Source organism: Xenopus tropicalis, chromosome 8, assembly GCF_000004195.4.
Source record: "Xenopus tropicalis strain Nigerian chromosome 8, UCB_Xtro_10.0, whole genome shotgun sequence".
NCBI classification, from domain to species: Eukaryota; Metazoa; Chordata; class Amphibia; order Anura; family Pipidae; genus Xenopus; species Xenopus tropicalis.
The window spans coordinates 44,067,028-44,087,341 of record NC_030684.2 but is presented as its reverse complement, the minus strand read 5'-3'; the positions used below and the strand labels follow the sequence as shown (position 1 = coordinate 44,087,341).

General features: G+C 41.7%; 1 protein-coding gene across 3 annotated transcripts in view; it reads left to right on the top strand.

The window, feature by feature from the left end:
* The window catches only part of ogt (O-linked N-acetylglucosamine (GlcNAc) transferase), a 29,805-nt gene that overhangs the window by 880 nt on the left and 8,611 nt on the right, over window positions 1–20,314 (top strand). The window contains exons 2-17 of one of the 3 annotated variants that reach the window (XM_012968502.3): window positions 5,274–5,424; window positions 6,602–6,845; window positions 7,274–7,342; window positions 8,725–8,862; window positions 9,969–10,085; window positions 10,613–10,692; window positions 10,812–11,007; window positions 11,092–11,232; window positions 11,312–11,412; window positions 11,497–11,650; window positions 11,741–11,842; window positions 13,033–13,212; window positions 13,353–13,511; window positions 14,351–14,440; window positions 14,923–15,048; window positions 16,896–17,066. In XM_012968502.3, coding sequence (XP_012823956.1) covers window positions 8,851–8,862; window positions 9,969–10,085; window positions 10,613–10,692; window positions 10,812–11,007; window positions 11,092–11,232; window positions 11,312–11,412; window positions 11,497–11,650; window positions 11,741–11,842; window positions 13,033–13,212; window positions 13,353–13,511; window positions 14,351–14,440; window positions 14,923–15,048; window positions 16,896–17,066 — 1,629 coding nt within the window. In that variant the 5' untranslated portion in view covers window positions 5,274–5,424; window positions 6,602–6,845; window positions 7,274–7,342; window positions 8,725–8,850. 3 annotated transcript variants of the gene reach the window in all.

Below are 20,314 nucleotides of genomic sequence, written 5' to 3'. Positions count from 1 at the left end.
AGACACCTGGCAGGGAAGACTGGGTTAAGGAACAGTAACACCTAAAAATGAACGTGTTTTAAACTAATAAATAATGTACTATTGCCATGCACTGCTAACACTGGCCTGGTTGGTTTAAAAACCCTACTATAGTTTATATAAATACCCTGCTGTATAGCCATGGGGGCAGCCATTCAAGCTGGAAAAAAGGAGAAAGGGCACAGGTTACATAGCAGATAACAGATATGCTCTGTAGAATACAATGGTGTTTTATCTGTTATATGCTATGTGCCTGTGCCTTTCCATTTCTTTTTCCAGCTTGAACTGCTGCCCCCATGGCTACACAGCAACATAACTATAGAAATTATAATAGGGTTTCTTAAGCAAACATACAACTTTTACCAGTGCAGGGCAACAGTACATTATGTTTTTATTACTTTGATACATTTTCATTTCTTAGCGTTAAGGTTTCTTTAAGGCTTTGTATGTGAAAAGGTGGCCAGGTTAATGGAACAGTTAGGCACACTTCTTGGATAGTAAGATTTCTTTCACTGTTGCTATGACAGAGGGAACATGTTTGCCCCAAAACCTTGCGTGACATGGCGAGATGTGAATTGGGCACACTGAGAAAAAAGTGATGCCATTGATAATGCAAGTGTGACCTCTGTGAGAGAATATGGTGGGGGCACGGGACATGATAGTGAGAGAAAAGATGTATCATGCTGTTGATTATATTTGTATGTCCCTGTAGTTGCGTATGACCTGCCAGGATAAGTATTGGGACCACTGGGGCTGTGACAGTAAGAGGAAAAAGACAATATATTCTGGATAACACGTTTATTCTTATAGTTGTTTCTGTTCTGACAGTATGAGTATTGGATCACTGGAGGTTTGGCAGTAAGAGGAAAAATACATCATGCCATTGGTAACACTTGTATGTCCCTGTAGTTGCGTATGACCTTCCAAGATGAGTATGGGAACCATTGGGCTGTGACAGTAAGAGGCAATAGACATTGTCATTGATAAAGCAATATGTGTCTTCATGTAACCTGGCAAGATGAGTATTGGGGGGCACTGGAGCTATGGCAGTGCTGAAACATACGTCATACTAGGAATACATTGTGTCCCCATAACTGTGTGTCACTACTAGGGTGAGTATTGGGGGCTCTGGTGTTATGGCAGTAAGAGAAAATACACATTATGCCATTGATTACGTGTATGTGTAGAGCTGGGCGGTATGACCAAAAATTTATATGACGGTATTTTTTTTTTTTTTTCCATGCATGATTAGGTGTTACCCCATTTCCTAATAAATTAGAGAATAATTACTGCAGTATTGAAAATCAGAGTCAGGCAAGCGAAGGATCGGCAACAGAAAGTCGTAAGGTAAATCAGGCAGGCTTAGTTTCCCAGGCAAGGCCGCAGACAACATAGCACAGGAGGAGGCGTTTGATAGCTTTAAATACCCCCCACGCATGCGCAGAACCGGCGCCATCAGCGCCTTGCGGACGTGCACGCTTTGACATGTACGTGCGCGCTTTGACATGTACGTGCGCTTTGACGCACGCGCACCGTCCCGCGGACAACGGGACGCGCGCGAGACCGGGAAGCACGGGTGTTTACCCTGACACCCCGGTATTGCGGTATCTGAAAAATGAATATAGTTTAAAAAAAAAAAAAAACAACCGGTATTCGGTATTAAACGGTATATCGCCCAGCCCTATGTATGTGTTCTTTTATCTGCATGCGACATGGCAGGGTGTGTGTTGTGCTCACTGGAGATTTGGCAGTAAAGAGAAAAACATCATATAGGGATAACAATGTTCCTGTAGTTGTGTATACTGGGGGCACTGGAGCTACAATAGCGAGGAAACATATTGCACTAGGAATAACAAATTGGTGCCCTTTTAACAGTTGTATGAGTTGGGTTTTTTTGTTGTGATTATGTTATTTGTTCAATTTTAACTTCTGCTTTCACCACCAGGAACATCATGAAAAGTTGAAGTAATATAATGTTTTTCTCAGAATGACATGTGCTTGCAGTGTGTTTTCATAGTAATGCTGTTAGTTCTTTGTATCTCGGCTAGTGATTCAGTATGGGATGTATTCACTCACGCTTATGACTCCAGAGGGATACTGTTAACATTTACTGCAGCGCCAAGCATGCATTAACTCTATGCATTTAAAGTCAGGTGAACCTGGGGAACCCTAAATTCACTCTTTGATAAACATATCCTTTACCCTTGCACTGCAATCGTTGCATTAAAAATTTATGGCACATTTATTCCTTTAAAGCGGTTATAAACCAAAGCATAGAATTTTCCCAAAGGAATATATAATTCTAAGCAACTTTACAATATAAATACAATACGTTACATGCTTTAAATGATTGTCAAAGCTTTTTGTAGATGTTGTTGCTAATAAAAGCAGTGTCTCTAAACTTTGATTTTCTCTACACTGTTGGTTTTGACTATTGAAATAATGTAATGCAGGGATTGGCAGAGTGGCATTGGAGAGGTGTATGAGCCTGGCAGCAGTATTCATTATGGACTGGAGAGGGGACAGTCTTTGGAGGGGAAGGCCAATTAATAGGGAGTTACAGTAGTCCAGGCGAGAGATTATAAGAGTGAATAAGAATTTTGGCAGAATCTTGGGTGATAAATTATCATATTTTGGAAATATTTCTTAGGTAAAAGTGACATGATTTGATAAGTGACTGGATATGAGGCGTGAAGGACAGGGCAGAATCAAGGATAACCCCAAGGCACTGGGTCTGGGAAGATGGAATGATTGTAGAATTGTTAACCGTTATAGATACCTCGGGAACAATTTTGGCGTTGGATGGGGGAAAGAGAACCAATTCAGTCTTAGAGAGGTTTAATTTAAGGTAACGTTTGAACATCCAAGTGGAGACAGCGGACAGGCAGGAAGAGACGCGAGTTAGAAGCTCTGGGTTGAGATTAGGAGAGGAAAGATAGATCTGAGTATCATCAGCATAGAGGTGGTACTGAAAGCCAAAAAAATTGATTCATTTGCCAAGTGAGGAGGTATAGAGAAAATAGTAAGGGGCCCAGAACAGAGCCTTGAGGAACCCCAACAGAAAGAGGCAAGGGAGAAGACGATGCTCCATTATAAGGGCCACTGAAGTTCAGAAAGGCACAGACAATACTGCTTTTAATTGCAATTTTAATGTGCTTTAAAATTTCTGTATTCTTGGAAGGCTGCTTAGAATTAAAATATTCTTTTATTAGGCAGATGGTATTTTTGGGTTTATATCTTCAAGAAGATATAATTTTTAACTGGTGAGTGTATTCTTTCTTGTTCCCGGCGCATTTAGAATAAATGATTCTTGGACAAAGGTTGTGTCTGCCATGATTGACACAGCTTCTTGCAGTAGTCACCCTAACCTGCCCTAGCCCAACATAACCCAACCTGGGCTGGGGCGTCACAATTATTTATATACCCAAGACTAATCTGCCCACCCATTAGCAGCAGAGTGGTATATGCCCACAGGGGGGTTGCTCTTGCCAGAAATTGTATTGTTTTCCCCTCACGGAGTGCAAGGCCTGTTGACGCACAGCTTTGGCAGGGGAAATTTATTTAGGTGCCCCAGCATGTACTCCCTGTGTACACTGTCACTCTTCCTGGTAAGTTTGCTTCTGGTTATTCATGATGGCTGTTAGATGGTTTTTCTCAGCTGGTTATAGTTTAAGGCCTAAAAGATGTTCATATTTTGTACCTGAGACTTTCCAGTGGTACTTTGCATTTTTCGGGGATTGATTTCCTGCAGGTATATGGACGTTTGCCAAAGCTTCAATTGTTTGTCAGCAGGCTTTAAATTTGACCCAAGTGCTTTATCTTAGTTTTGAGCTACATTAAAACATAATGGCTGCAGTGCTCTGAACTAACGCCACAAATAACATTTCCGCGTAGAATTTGTTACTTTGTAAAACAGGTATTTGTATTTGTCAAGTTTGATCTAGGGACAAACCAGATTCATACTTTTATAATTCTGGGGAACACTGAATCTTCCACAAAAGATTTGGCCGAATACTGAACTGAATCCAAAACCTAATGTGCATATTCAGACTAAAGAAGGGTAAAAAGTCTATTGTGAATACACGTGTAATATATAAGTAATAAGTGAATGCTAGCAAGGCATGGGTTATTGGCTTGGTTGTCCAAAATGGGGGCAGGATTTATGTTGACAGGTTTTATATTATCTCTGGTTATATATGATATGCCATTAAAGGAGACATATCCTATAAAAATTAAGAATGTACCAGAGAATTATACTCCTCCTAGATATAGAAGGAATGTGCTTAAAGTATTTCAGACTGATTTATTGAGAAATTCCACTAGTCCCACCCATCAGTTCCACTTCCTGCTGGCTGAATTCTCTGGATGAGCTGGGGAGCCGGCGGCCCTCCGTACACTGCACTATAAGATAGGAACCAATCAGCAGCTAGGCTGACCTGATAGGGAACTGAAGCCTGTCTTTGCTTGTGGGCGTGCAGGGCTGTGATTGGCTATCCTCCTCCTACTGTGCTTCTGGCAGGGACTGTTAGGACACGCCCACTCTCCATTTCAAACTCGGAGGGAGAAGAGATAGGATCTATAGGGAGCTCCAATAAAGGGGCCATTTTTACAGATAGGATTAATGTTTAGCACAAAGTGAAACCAGCACCTTTATATTATTCATAATTGCCTACAAAATTAGGGTTTCCCCATTTATCCAATATGTCCCGTTTAAGATGTGATTGGAAAATACTTTCACTGCTTGAAATAAAGGACAAAGAAAGTAAAATAAAGTGTGTGCAGAACTGTAGAGTATTAAGTGTGTATTGTATGCTTTGTGTCTTTCGGGGATCTGATACCTTGCCGTTATCCTTCACATTTTGTAATTTCTTGAATTTGTTCTCTTTTCACAATATTTTATTCTTTGAAACAATGCAACCTGGTATGTGATACCTTGCTTTTATCCTGTACATTTCATTATTTCCTGGATGTTATTTTTTCACAATATTTATTCTTTGAAATAATGCCAACCCACAAAGAAGTTTGCAAACTACAGACTATAGGTAATGTGAGCCTTTCTCTGTATGCAACATGATTTCATGCTCATACAAAAAATTTTTTGGGAAGTTTTTCATCTTTTTTTTTTTTTTTCTTTTTTTTTTTTTTTATCATTCACATTTTTTCTGTTCTTTTTATTTCCATTTTCTAATTTTTTTCCCCCCCTAAATGTTTTGATGATTCTCTAGAACCAACGAAACGTATGCTTTCCTTCCAAGGGTTAGCGGAGTTGGCTCATCGAGAGTACCAGGCTGGAGACTTTGAAGCAGCTGAAAGACACTGCATGCAGCTCTGGAGACAGGAACCTGATAATACTGGAGTTTTGTTGTTGCTGTCATCTATACATTTCCAGTGCCGTAGGCTTGACAGGTAAGAAACCCTTTTTGTGAATGTAATTCTATTCAGATATTGCCAGCCTGACACAATTTGTGTTATTCCTCATGAAAGGTTTAGCTATATTCTTAACCAAATCCTCAAATGAATGACAGAAACTGTTTAACGGCCTCGGCATTAAATCATATCCAATTATTTGTTGTTTTAACTCTGTGCAAGTAGTTTTGTACTTCCTTAAGTTAATATTATTGTAGTTACTTTTCCACCCAGAATGTAATAACAAATGGTACTAGGTTCTATAGTATTTGAGCTGAGACCCTTCTATATACAACATAGTTAGTTCTCACTCATTTTTGCCGTGATACCGAGGGCTGGATTGATAATGGAAGCCAGTTTTGACCACTACCCAACACATAATCACACACTTTAGGGACCATACAAGGACTATTTCCAAATGCGAACAAACTCCCAGAACAAAACCCTGCAGACAGGGACAGGCATAGAATGGCACACACTGGCAGCATAGGGTGGCAGAGAATGGCACACACGGGCAGCATAGGGTAGGCAGAGTATGGGGCACACGGGCAGCATGGGGTAGGGAGAGTATGGCACACACAGGCAGCATAGGGCAGGCAGAGTATGGCACACATAGGCAGCATAGGGCAGGAAGAGTATGGTACACACAGGCAGCGTAGGGCAGGCAGAGTATGGCACACGCAGGCAGAGTTTAGCAAACAGGCAGCATAGGTTAGGCACAGTATGGCGCACACAAGCAGCATAGGGCAGGCAGTATGCCACATACAGGAAGGGTATGGCAGGCAGAGTATGGCACACACAGGCCGTACATACAGTGACACAAGGCTGGCACGGCTCCTACAGTCTGCGGTGTAAGCAATGTGGGCGTGTACAGTCTTTGCCTGAGCTGTGAACAATGGAGGAACTAAAAGATGTAAACAACACAGGGTTTAAAGTTGTTTACAGCCTGAATCTGAGGTGTGAACAATGCAGGGGGCAATTCATCTCAGTACTGTTGCCATTTAAAGCTTACACATAGCTAAGCAATTACAGCATCCAGACAGGGGGGCACATGGGGGGGGGGGGGCTGCGTGCCGCCAGTTGGACAGCCCCGAGGTTCAGCTTGCTTTATGTTTAAAATTAGGTAATACAACAAAATATGATTTAAAGTAAGTTTTGGTACTTTTTTTTTTAATAGGTCTGCCCATTTCAGCACGTTGGCTATTAAGCAGAACCCCCTTCTTGCAGAAGCCTATTCGAACTTGGGCAATGTTTATAAAGAGCGAGGACAACTTCAGGAAGCTATTGAACATTATCGGCATGCTCTGAGGCTAAAACCAGACTTCATTGATGGATATATTAATCTTGCTGCGGCTTTGGTAGCAGCTGGTGATATGGAGGGCGCAGTACAAGCTTATGTGTCTGCTCTTCAGTACAACCCTGTAAGTTATTCTTTGTATGTTTAAATGGACAGTACCACTTATAAATGAATTCTTGAAAGTCCACATACAAATGGGATCCTAGGACAGCATGGAATTGTATGACAAGCTACAGCAGCCTTATGTCATTCAGTTGAAACCCACCCCTATGTTGCTCCAATACCTATTCCAATGTGGTGAATTCTGTTTTTTTTTTTTTTTGTGTGGGGGCAAGGGTATATAGCAAATAGGGTATATAGTTGGTTCAGTGGGAAGAGATTAATCGAATGTGATAGTGTTGAAGTACCCTCAGACCCTATAAAGGGTTAGCCTAAGCAAACATTTGCTTCCAAACCTTAACATACTTTATGCTGCTTTTGTCCATTGTGAGTGTTAAATGTGTTTCTGTATTTTAATCCTATTTTTGTCTTTCTCTTTTACCTTTTCGACAGGACTTGTACTGTGTCCGTAGTGACCTGGGTAATCTTCTTAAAGCCCTAGGTCGCTTAGAAGAAGCTAAGGTAGGTTTTCAGTATATTGATAATCAATGTACATGCCAATTCCAGTGTTGCAAAACCTTTGCTTTGCCTTAAAGCTTTATAACTAGTGTATACAGTAACATGTTAATCAAATGGAGCTGTACATGAAACGCATGATCCGAGGAGTATCGTTTGGTTACACAACACCTCAGGTTTGAGGAGTTGTTCATCTGGTTTCTTAAACTTTTACTATTTTTAAAGGCATCAGTCCTATCCTTGGTTTACTAAATTGACCAAATTCATCTGGAATTGGTCCCCTGCTCTCCAGCTCATCATCTGATGAACATAAGGGGGACTGCAAAGCCAAAACAAAAGGCCCATCCATTTTTCTCCTCTAGCCCCCTCTTCCCCCCAGTGAATGTTGCTTTTTTTATGGAAGAAAGGCTGTTTTAAAGTAAATGCACATCTGACCCAAAAACTTAGTTTGCACTCCTATTCACAGCAAAAGGACAGAGGCTGGTTTGTATTAAGAAAATGGACTGATAGAAAGAAACTAAGAATTTAAAGGTGGCTTCTAGCAGTTGACAGTTACAGACTTGGTAAATTGTAATCTATTTTTTGATGTTTTAACAGGTTTGCACTTGTTTGTAAACTTAATGTGAAATACAGCAGTCATGTTACAAGCCACCTTGTGCGTCTGCGCTGCTAGGAAAAGGGGTTGGGAGAAATTAGAGGACATGTGAAATCCCCCTGTTACTCCACACCCCACGCGCCTGCAATTGCTTGGAGTGCGAATGCAGAGTAGCTGTCCATGTGTAATGAGACCCATGGGGAGGGTTACCTTTTTATAGAATTCACTATTTAAATTGGTACCAAAAGGGTCAATTTCAGGTTAGCACATCCTTTTATTTTTTAAGGGGCTCTGATTTTTAATTACCTGTTATTGTGGTTCTCAGCTCTCCATTTGGACAACTAACACATATTGCACTTCACTGCTGCTTCGGCGACACTTGCATAGGAGAAGTCTGCGCTGGCATAGAAATGCTGATTTCTTTATTTCAGAGTTCTGGAAGCAACTAGCTTGAGAAACTGTTCTTTGGCAAGGATTTAAATATACATGAACAAGTTAACTGAATTCTTTCTCTGTAATCAGTGCATTTCCAATATCAAGCCAGCTGTTTCCTGGTTGTTTAAGAGCAAAATTAACATAGCTGTTAGAACCATAAAGCCTTTCTTCCAGTCGTGCACTTTTCTGCCCAAACTTCCTGCATGATAAACATTAATAAAAAGCAAGCTTGACATGTCCTTGTCTGAATCATAGAGCATATCCAAAAACATTTCACTTGCTTTGTTGAGATCTTTTACTAATTATATTGTTTTATTTTCTCTCCTGTTTTGGTTTTTACCACTGATATTGTATTTAGAAGGTTTCAGGTGGGTGAAAACTGCTATTCCATGCGTAAGGTGCCTCGCTGAAGGGAGCTCGAGGCCTGGATCTAGGCAGACATGCACCTCCTCCTCTTCCAGCAAGGAACGCACCGAAAAGTCACATGAGAAATATGGTAACGGGTTTGTAACTGCCACAACAAAAACCATTTGCTCCATGCCTGAATCCTTCTGTCTTGTGGCTTCAGAAACCGCTTAAAATATTTTTAGTAACATTTAAAAGACGAGACTATATACCATTAGCCACAATTCTTTAAAGGAAACTGAGTAAATATGTTTTAAAAGAAAAAAAAAACCGGAGCTAGTTTAGTTGTAAGCTTCTAACTCTTCCAAATGTTCATTATTTTTTTTCCTTTTTTTTCTTCTTTGTTTGGACTGAAGCGTTCTGCTCCTCATCATGCGCTGTGAGCCTGCAGTAGCGCAAAGGCTGCGCTACGATTTGCGCTGTGCGTGGGGATTAAATTGTGTGAACAGTCAACTTGATGGTTAACTCTTGTTTAAGGCCTCTGGGTTAAGCATTTCATTTGTGGGGAGCTCATTCATGGTTTAGTTTAAATGGCTTTAGTTCTGTCCCATGTTAATGCTTCAGGTTGGCTGTTGACATTTGCCAGCGACTCGCCGAAGCGCAGCAACTGCGTAGTTTTGCTGACTAGCATTGGGCCGCCTGCGAATCTTCGCGCCTGCGAATCTTCGCGCCTGCATTACAGGGACCCTAACCTGTATGCAATCTTATCATTTTTGGTTTTCGTGATGGCACCAATACCTATTTTCCAATGGATAAAACAACATAGAAGAAAAAGAGCTGCAAAGACATTAAAGTGCTGTTTATGGGATACCCCCATAGTAGTAGACCTTCTTCATTCTTTATTAAGGCATAATTAACAAATGAAATTGATACTGTATGGAACTTCTGTTTACCATTTGGAGAATGGTGGTTTGTGATCAGGAGATTTTATTCTTTTTAAACTCTAGACAATTAAAATATTACAATCCAGTGCACATCAAATCAGCTTAACTAAAAAATGGAGGCTTGCATTTAGGTAAGGGTTTGCGCTGGCGTAGGATTCATAGCTTGCGCAGTATTTGAAGCGCTAGCGAGCCTATGCTGCAGGGTCACTTTTTCCTGTTTTGAGAATGAATTCTGACATTTCTCTCTTTTTTTTTTTTGGAACCCCTCTCCTTCCTTTCCTGTCCCACCTTCCTTTGCTTTGATCCTTTAAAGGCTTGTTACCTCAAGGCAATTGAAACACAACCAAACTTTGCAGTTGCTTGGAGTAATCTTGGATGTGTATTTAATGCACAAGGAGAGATCTGGCTTGCAATTCACCACTTTGAAAAGGTATTTCTGTACTCATTCTTTGCCAAGTTATTTACTAGCTTTTCCTTGTCTGGTAATGCTTTTGTTAGGGGGAGAGACCCCCTTTACTATTACTAATCTTGCAGCAAAGGAACTGGGAATGCATATATTTACCTAATGTATAACTAAAGGGTGCAATTTCCAGACAAGCCATAATAGTGTAGTTGCTTATGTACAGGGCCATAGAGTTGAGTCCTAAAGTTTAGATATGCCTGTAGTAAAAATCTTCAAACAACATATTTTTCCAGCTTTACTGTTACCTTACATTGCCTGTGTTAAGTCAAATAATGTACCTAGAATTTGCTATGTAAGGTAATTTAAAAGTAATTGCTTTGCTACTAGGTTTTTTCAGCTTTTATTTACCATAATGGAATTTTAGGACTATTATTATTCATCCAAAAGTGTGTAACATGTAACATTTTATAAGTTTGTAATAGATGTATCCTACTTTTTGTTGCATTCCTTACTAAATTTTTTTTTTTATTGTACTTTATTGAAATTTGTTTTAGGCTGTAACTCTTGATCCCAATTTCCTGGATGCTTATATTAATTTGGGAAATGTGCTGAAAGAGGCTCGTATATTTGACCGGTAAGAAGACTTGTGAAGTTAAACTTGCTTGTTGCTGTAGAATCTGATTACAGGCTAATTTTTTAATTTTTAAGACATCCGTTCTACATTGATTGAATGGTTTATTTGTCCCCCCACAGAGCAGTAGCAGCATACCTGCGAGCCCTAAGCTTAAGTCCAAATCATGCTGTGGTCCATGGAAATTTGGCTTGTGTGTATTATGAGCAGGGACTTATTGATCTTGCAATTGACACCTACCGTCGGGCCATTGAGCTGCAGCCACATTTCCCTGATGCCTATTGTAATCTTGCCAATGCTCTCAAAGAAAAAGGCAGTGTAAGTACATTTTTTTTTAATGTGTTTCTTCTGTGTGTTCAAGTTGAAGCTACAACACTGATTTTTATTTTGTTTTTTCTTAAGGTGGTCGATGCAGAGGAATGCTACAATACAGCTCTTCGACTCTGTCCTACACATGCAGATTCTCTCAATAACTTAGCAAATATAAAGAGAGAACAAGGAAACATAGAGGAGGCAGTGCGGCTGTATAGAAAAGCTCTTGAGGTAAATATACTATTGATTGTTGCACTAGGAACATTTTAACCATGATGGATTTGTCCCTAAATTATTTTTCTGTCTGCAGGTTTTCCCTGAATTTGCAGCTGCTCACTCAAATCTAGCTAGTGTATTGCAACAACAAGGAAAACTTCAGGAGGCTCTGATGCATTATAAGGAAGCTATTAGGTACATTTAAAATAGGTACATGTTTTCATTTCCTATTACATATTGGTTAGTGGTGCGATTTACATTTTTGTTTCTGTTTTCTAGAATAAGTCCAACCTTTGCTGATGCTTATTCTAATATGGGAAACACTTTAAAGGAGATGCAAGATGTCCAGGGTGCATTGCAGTGTTATACTAGGGCAATTCAGATAAATCCAGCTTTTGCTGACGCTCACAGTAATCTGGCCTCCATTCACAAAGTAATTTACTTTCTAATGTGGATTAGCCTTTGGGGGGATTTGACAAAAATTAAAAAAACAGAAACGATAATTTATTTTTAACAATTTCAGGATTCTGGAAATATTCCAGAGGCAATTGCATCATACAGGACAGCACTGAAACTGAAGCCGGATTTTCCTGATGCCTACTGCAACCTTGCTCACTGCCTTCAGGTAAGAGTGTGTATTAATGGTATTCTGGATTATGATGTTTTGTAAGAGCTCAGTAATTGAAGTGAAGGAAAGGTGTAGGCATAAACTTGCCAAATAGTTTATTTTTTAACGTTGGATGTGCAGTTAGCATGTCCTTCATACCCTTTTTAAACTGGGTTTTAGCAAGTGAATAAGAGATGGGTTTTCTCTTCCTCTCAAGTGCAAAATTTATATTGAAATTTATAATTAAAAGGTTTGACTTCTTGGGTCTCTTTGTTTTTTATTGTGGCACGTTGACCAAATTTCTGACCTATTTTTTTTTTTGCTGTTTCTGTGCAAAAAAAAAAAAAAAAAGTAAAGTAACTTCTGCTACTGGGCTTCATTCCTTGCCAGACAATCAACTTTTTCCCATTTTTTTTCTTTACTATCTTGGATACTGTTTCCATCTTTTACAAGAATGTGGGTGACTATGGTTTTTGTTTCCATGACCTAATTTTTCCAGAAGAAATCCCACCCCATTTGTTGGTGATGATGGTTTGTCTCCCACATTTTTTTGCAGTGGGACAACACCACAAAAGACTGCAGTGCCCTTGAACGTACTTATAATCAGCAACATTACCTTGAAAGTCCTGCATTAATACTGTTTGCCTTTTATTTGTTAAAGGAACAGTAACACTAAAAAATAAAAATGTTTTAAAATAATTAAAATATAATGTACTGTTGCCCTGCACTGGTAAAAGTTGTGTGTTTGCTTCAGAAAGACTACTGTAGTTAATAGAAATAGCTGCTGTGTAGCCATGGGGGCAGCCATTTAAATTGAAAAAAGGAGAAAAGGCACAGGTTACATAAGAAGATAACAGATAACTGTGTAGAATACAATGGGAATCTGCTACTTATCTGTTATCTGCTTAGTAACCTGTGCCTTTTCTCCTTTTTTCAATTTAAATGGCTGCCCCCATGGCTACACAACAGGGTATTTATATAAACTGTAGTAGTGTTTATGAAGCAAACACACAACTTTTACCAGTGCAGGGCAATAGTACATAGTATATTAATTATTTTTATACACTTTAATTTTTTGGTGTTACTGTTCCTTTAACTTCTTCACTGGTATTTTAGAGCTACAACAGTATATCACAAGCCTGTCTAACTGTTGCATGCAATTGCTGCTTTTCTCTTCTAGTTATAAATATGGACTCTTGTTTCTATAGATTGTTTGCGACTGGACAGATTATGATGAGCGTATGAAAAAGCTGGTCAGTATTGTTGCCGACCAGCTAGAAAAGAACAGGCTTCCTTCTGTCCATCCCCACCACAGCATGCTCTACCCACTGTCTCATGGTTTTAGGAAAGCAATTGCTGAAAGGCATGGGAACCTGTGTTTAGATAAGGTAAGATTGCATTTTAAGATGTGAAAGATATTTTATCATTGTGCATATTTATGGAGTTCCATTATCATGAATTGGGTTCTTTTGAGCGGTTTCAGAATAGCACAAATTACTTGTTACAATTTGTACTATTTATATTGCAGATAAATGTCCTTCACAAACCACCATATGAACACCCAAAGGATTTAAAGGCTAGTGATGGGAGACTACGGGTGGGATATGTGAGCTCAGATTTTGGAAATCATCCAACTTCTCACCTCATGCAGTCAATACCTGGCATGCATAATCCAGATAAATTTGAGGTAAGGTGTTTTTTTTTTTTTGTTTTTTTTTTATGGTTCTACCTGTCATTGTATGGAGATGGGAGTATGGCTCAGTGCAGTTTAATGCTTTTAAATAAATTTCTGCTTTATATAGCACAGATCTACCTCTAGGTCCTTTTTTATGTAGTTTTTTTCCAGCCCAACATTTAAAGGTTAGATGGGCCTTACTACTTAAATTCCTGCTCTGGGACACTTAGTTGGTGCTGTGATGTACCCCAGCACAGACTTTTTAAATCTAAAAACTTGTTTAGGATAAATTTCTGTATACCTTGTACATAAAATAATATCTTAAGATGTGCTGAATTTGTTTCAGAAGCAGAGCTAGAAGCTGTTTTATTGAATAGAGTAACGTTTCTGCTTTAAGCTATGCACATATGAATCAATGCACACTAAGGTGGATGTACTAACATAAATAGGCTTACATTGGGTGTTTTACAAATAGATTTGCTTCTGACAGTTTTATATTTTTAATTTTTTGTTTTCTGGGTTTCTTAGTTTTCTCAGTTTTTGAATGTGTGTCATTATAGAGGTTGGTGATGCAGATGTTATGGTTGTGCTCATAATAAGTAATGGTGCTATCACCACAGTATTAAAAAAAAAAAATGCCAAAAAGTCAGGACTACTTGTATTCTTAATTACCTGAATATGAACATGCCCTTATTGACATCTCATAGGATCTGAATTTCATAGTATCTGTGGATAAACAAAATATAACCCTTAAAAACTGTAGATCCTTGAAGTATAGTATGATACGCCCATTAAACTTACTAAAATAGTGCTGCAATATCACCTTTTTAAGTTTTTTGTTTTTTTTATAGGTTTTTTGCTACGCACTCAGCCCTGATGATGGCACAAACTTTCGTGTAAAAGTGATGGCAGAAGCAAACCACTTTGTTGATCTGTCCCAGGTATTTTCCTTTTTTTATATCTGTAAAAAAGCAGTGGCAGAGGGGGCTCAGCCTTGAGGTCAGTTAAGGTGAGAATTAAGAAAAATGGTGATTAGTCTCTTAAATCCACCTTCAAGCCTAATTTTAAGGTTGAATAGGCATACATTTGCTGATACTCTTGAAACAGTGACTGATACACCAATACTTCCTATATATACTCATTTCATGAACTAATAGGGGTCCTGACCAAAAGTTGGTCCTTCAAGGAGGAGCCCTAGCCAAAGGTGTTGGACCTTCAAGTTGGGCTTTTCAGTTTTCATTTCTGTAACTTGATTTGTGACAGTTGACCATCAACGTTTGGCCAAATTGCACACTGATCCAGCAGTTTTGTGATAACTGTACATTTATGCTTATAAAACATGAAGCTATATGCCAGAAATTTTAATTTTGTGGTTACCATTTTCTGGAATTCCTGATCTATTTCTCTTGTTGCTTTTCTCTAGATTCCCTGTAATGGCAAAGCAGCCGATCGTATTCACCAGGATGGAGTCCACATACTGATTAATATGAATGGTTACACTAAAGGAGCACGCAATGAATTATTTGCCCTTAAAGCAGCTCCAATTCAGGTATTTGGTATTCTGTTTCAGCATTTCCTCAACAAACTGATAGAACACGAAGAGAAGCCAGATTCACTAAAGGTCCATATTTCCTCATATTTAAGATTTTTTTTATAAAAAAAAAATTGGAGTATATCGACCAATACACTAAGAAATGCAGGCGCTTTTTTTTTTTATTATTGGCTTATCTTTTCCTTTAATATGCATGATTTGAAATTTTTTTTCATTATAAAGCCATGCCTCCCCTGGCGTTTATATTTTGATGTTTATATTACCAATAAATAATTGTTTATGCTTTTGGTAATGAACACCAAAAATTTACTGCTTTTTAGTGAAAGATTTGGTCCCTTAGCATCTTCATGGCCCTTCTTACAGATGTGGAGTTGGTGTTTGTGCGCGTGTGTGTGTGTGTGTGTGTGTGTGTGTGCCTATTTGAAAACTAATGCTAGAAATTAGGATGGCACCAGCCAGAGTACATTATCTAAAGGTTTAGTGTTGTATTAAAGTAAATGGAAATGTATGAATATGGGAAGACCTGTAAATGTGGGACAAAATAATGCTACAACATGCTGTGACCAGCCTTTGAGAGTTTTTACCCCCATTGGTGTGTCCCCTAATTCTAACAAGTTGTTGACCAATTTAGTGTTCTTTAGCTAAATGCTGTTGTATCTGCATCTCCATGCACGACCTATTCTTACTGACTAAAATCCTGCACTTAGAGCAAAGACACATGGGGCAATTAGTTACCGTGAATTTCCAAAAAGTTGCGCCCACTAATCCACGGGCAAAATTGTGCACACAGATTGTCGGTGCGACACTTACCGTCTATAAGTCGTGCCAACTATTTGCTCCCGTGTGTCTTCGCCCTTAAAGGAGAAGGAAAGGCTAAGTCACTTGGGGGTGCCAAAATATTAGGCACCCCCCAAGTGATTTAAATCTCTTACCTTTTACCCCGGGCTGGTGCCCCTGTTAAGAGAAAACTGCACCAGCCCGGGGTACCTTGAGCGAGCTCTTCCTCTTTTTTCTGCCGGCGAAATCCCTGGGCCGGCGCATGCGCAGTAGAGTGAAAAGCTGACTTTCTTGTTTAAAGGAGAAGGAAAGGCTAAGTCACTTGGGGGTGCCAAAATGTTAGGCACCCCCAAGTGACTTAAATCGCTTACCTTGTACCCCGGGCTGGTGCCCCTGTTAGGAGAGAACAGCACCAGCCCGGGGTAGCTGCAGCACTTCCTCCTTCCGTCTTAAGTCGCGCGCGCATGTGCAGTACAGTGAAAAGCTGAACTTTTAACAGAGAAGTCGGCTTTTCACTCTACTGCGCATGCGCCTATTATTTAGTCGTTCCAAAACGAAGGAAGAAGTGCTCCGCTACAGGTTCCCCTGGGCTGGTGCTGTTTTCTCCTAACAGGGGCACCAGCCCGGAGTACGAAGTAAGCGATTTAAGTCACTTGGGGGTGCCTAACATTTTGGCACCCCCAAATGACTTAGCCTTTCCTTGTCCTTTTAAGTTGGGCTTTTCGCGCAAGTGCGCGAAACAGGAAGAAGGAAGCGCTTGCTGCTACCCCGGGCTGGTGCGTTTCTCTCCTAACAGGGGCACCAGCCCGGGGTAAAAGGTAAGTGATTTAAGTTACTTGGTAGTGCCTAACATTTTGGCACCCCCAAGTGACTTAGCCTTTCCTTCTCCTTTAAGGTTATGCCACCTGTGAAAAAACTCCCCCTAAAGAGACAGAAAATTTTACTTTTTGTGCTCAAAATATATCGCTTTTATACACAATAAGGAAGATCTTTATAAAGGATAAGTTTGCTATCATTGTTTAAAAGTGAGGCACTATTATAACATCCTACTTACTCATGTTTTATAGGCAATGTGGCTGGGGTATCCTGGAACAAGTGGTGCATCATTCATGGATTACATAATAAGTGACATAGAAACATCCCCTGTTGATGTTGCTGAACAGTACTCTGAGAAACTTGCTTACATGCCCAATACATTTTTCATAGGAGATCATGCCAACATGTTCCCTCACTTAAAGGTATGTTTGGTGGTACTACGCTATTTGCCTGATGTGATAGTTTCTTTGTGTTAACAATCAGGAATATCCAAGAAAAATAAATTACTAGAGTTCAAATCGCTGATTCTTGTAAGAAAGTAAGTGGGGTCGGATGGTAACTACTGAGTGATATAGGCCTAGGAGGAGCTGAAATATTCATTTGTAATATCCACCCAGCCCAAAGGGGAATGAGTATCCAAAGGAACCTTCGGGGTTTTTGGGTTTTCTTGGCTTCTGGGAGACATTATTCTGTGTAACTTAGTTTGCTGGGAAAATCATTTTTTTAAATGAATAAATATGTTTCTCTGTCGTCACAGGGAACACTTGGGGTTAAGCTCCACCCTAAGTGTTCCTGTGGCCCCCTTTTGGCTACAGAGAAAGGGATTTAACGGCGAGAAGCAAAAATCCTATTTGCTGGTTTCTTAAATCCGCTTTCTTATGTACTGGACCTCGTGGTGTTAGAAATTTAATCATAAAATGCCACTCAAAAAAACGTTTTTCTCACACAATAGCTTGGGGGACACAGGGACAGTGGGTATAGCTCCACCTGCAGGAGGCAGGACACTAGGTAGGAATTAATAAAAAAAAGGAATGCTCCTCCCCTTCAGCTATACCCCACAGCGCAGCCCAGAGAGGCTCAGTTTTTTCTCCTAGTGTTAGGAGGTAGGACCAGGCTCAGAGCCTGCACCTAGGTCTCAGCCCTATTTAGGGCAGAAGATCCAGGACTAGCCTGGGCACTGGGGGTTGATCCAAGGCTTCACTGTGAGGTCTTTTCAAGATCCCCCCCCCCCAACGATGGATCCCCTTGGGGCCAATAAGCCGCTTCGGCGCGGGCCACCTGGCAACATTCCTGCCCTCCTTACAGGGTCAGACGGCCAGCCAAGGGAGCGCTCAGCCCCGCTCAGGGCTGCACGGGTGAGTCAGCGCCCCCCCCCCCCTCCCTACCAGTGGGTCCCGCGCTGTATCCCTCTTGCCGGCCGATCGGGTTCTCTCCTAACCCGAAGCGCCGGGGGCCCCATTCCGGCATTTTGAAAATGGGCGCGCTCAGTGCTGCGCTCCTATTGGCGCTCTTCTCCTGCTCTCTGTTCGCGCCCTCCGTCACTTCCGCCCGCCCACCAGCGCTCCTCTCTTCGCGCCATTTCTTCTCCGGCGCAGCTCCTAAGGGGAACGCTCCTTAAAGACACAGGCTTCCCTTGCGGCTTCTCCTCCTTGGCACAGCAGGTATCGCTCTACCTGTAGGTAGGTGGATTCTCCTCCCTCCTGTCTCCTACAGCGCACTCTCCTGTTTTTTCTGGGGCTCTTTTGGGGCAAACATGGCGGAGGGCAGCAAACAGCAGCTATTCCCCCGGGGCTCAGCCTCTTTGGCTAGTGTTAAATTCCTAGCCTGTGCCAAATGCAAAAAGCGCTTGCCCACTGGGCACAAGGAACCCATTTGTGAGGTATGCAGGCCCTCTGACACAGCCTTAGCAGCTCCTCAGACCAATGCCCTGGATTCTGCCGAGCCCTCAGATTCTAGTGCCCCTCAGCCACTAGACCAGGCTCTACCAGGCCCCTCTGCCACTAACCAGATTGCCCCTGACTGGGCCCTTCAACTTTCTAGCGGTATTCCCAGACTGGCGGATTCCCTTAACAAGCTGTTGGCAAAGCTAGACGCACCTAAAACCACTTCACACAAGCGTCATGCACCTCCTTCATCTGATGAGGAGAGCGACACTCCATTCACGGCAGATTCTCCCGCTCAACCAGATGCATCCTTAAGTGAGGGTGAGCTTTCTGGAGATTCAGATATGTTAGGCGAGGACCTACCCAAATCATCTTCTGAGGAAATTGAGGCACTTATTTCCTCAGTTTTAGAAACCCTCAACCTAGGGGATTCCTCCAACCTCGCCGATGCCTCTAAGCTTCTTTTCAAGAGGCACAAGAAACAGTCTGTTTGCTTTCCTTCTCATGCACAATTAGATAATATTGTGCAATCTGAATGGGATAACCCCGAAAGGCGATCTCAGTCCAACAAGCGTTTCCAACGTCTTTATCCCTTTCCACAGGAAACCATGGACACCTGGTCTTCTCCGCCAGTCGTAGATGCTCCGGTGTCGCGCCTTTCCAAAAATACGGCCCTTCCAGTCCCTGATGCGTCCTCCTTCAAGGACGCAATGGACAAGAAATTGGAGGGGTTCTTGCGTTCGGCCTTTTCAGCCTCTGGGACAGCCCTGCGCCCCACCTTCGCTGCCGCTTGGGTTAGCAGGGCAATTCAGTCCTGGTCCCAAACTCTTTTGGACAGCATCCTCTCGGGAGTACCTAGACAGGAACTGGTCCCCATGGTGTCCCAGATCAAGGAGGCTAACTCCTTCATTTGCGAAGCAACCCTTGATGCCGCCCAATTAACCTGTAGGTCCTCGGCCCTCACGGTAGCCGCTCGCAGATCACTTTGGCTTAAACTTTGGTCAGCGGACCTTTCTTCCAAGAAATCCCTGACTTCCCTTCCCTTTAAGGGCAAATTACTGTTCGGTCCAGATTTGGATAAAATCATAAGCCAGGCCACAGGTGGGAAGAGCACCCTCCTCCCACAAAACAGGCCCCGGCCTTCCTTTCGCAGGGGAAGATTTTTTCGTGGCTCCGGATACAGATCCTCCAAACCATCCGACTCCTCACAATCCTCAGCCTCCCGCGGCAGATTCAACAACAAGCCCCGCTCCGCCTGGCAACCCCGGAAACCCACCCACAAACAGACGGACAAGTCCACCTCTGCCTGACTATCCGTCCGTCCCTTTGCTGCAAGCCCCAGTAGGAGGAAGACTGCAGCTGTTCAGGGCGCATTGGCAGACTCACGCCCAAGACTCTTGGGTCTGCGAGGTCGTAACACGAGGCTACCACCTCGAGTTCACAGCACCCCCCCCTCACCGCTTTTTCATGTCCCGAACTCCCGGGGACCCACGCCTGCTCCAGGCATTTCAGACAGCTATCCAGGACCTACAGGCTGCCGCAGTAATATCCCCGGTACCTCAGACCGAGAGATTTCAGGGATATTATTCCAATCTGTTCCTTGTTCCCAAGAAGGACGGTTCCTTCCGACCGATCCTCGATCTCAAGGGTATAAACAAATTTATCCGTTACACCAAATTCAAGATGGAATCCCTGCGATCGGTTATTGCGGCCATGGGACCGCAGGAGTTCCTCACCGCGCTGGACGTCAAGGATGCCTATCTTCACGTCCCCATTTCCCCTCGCCA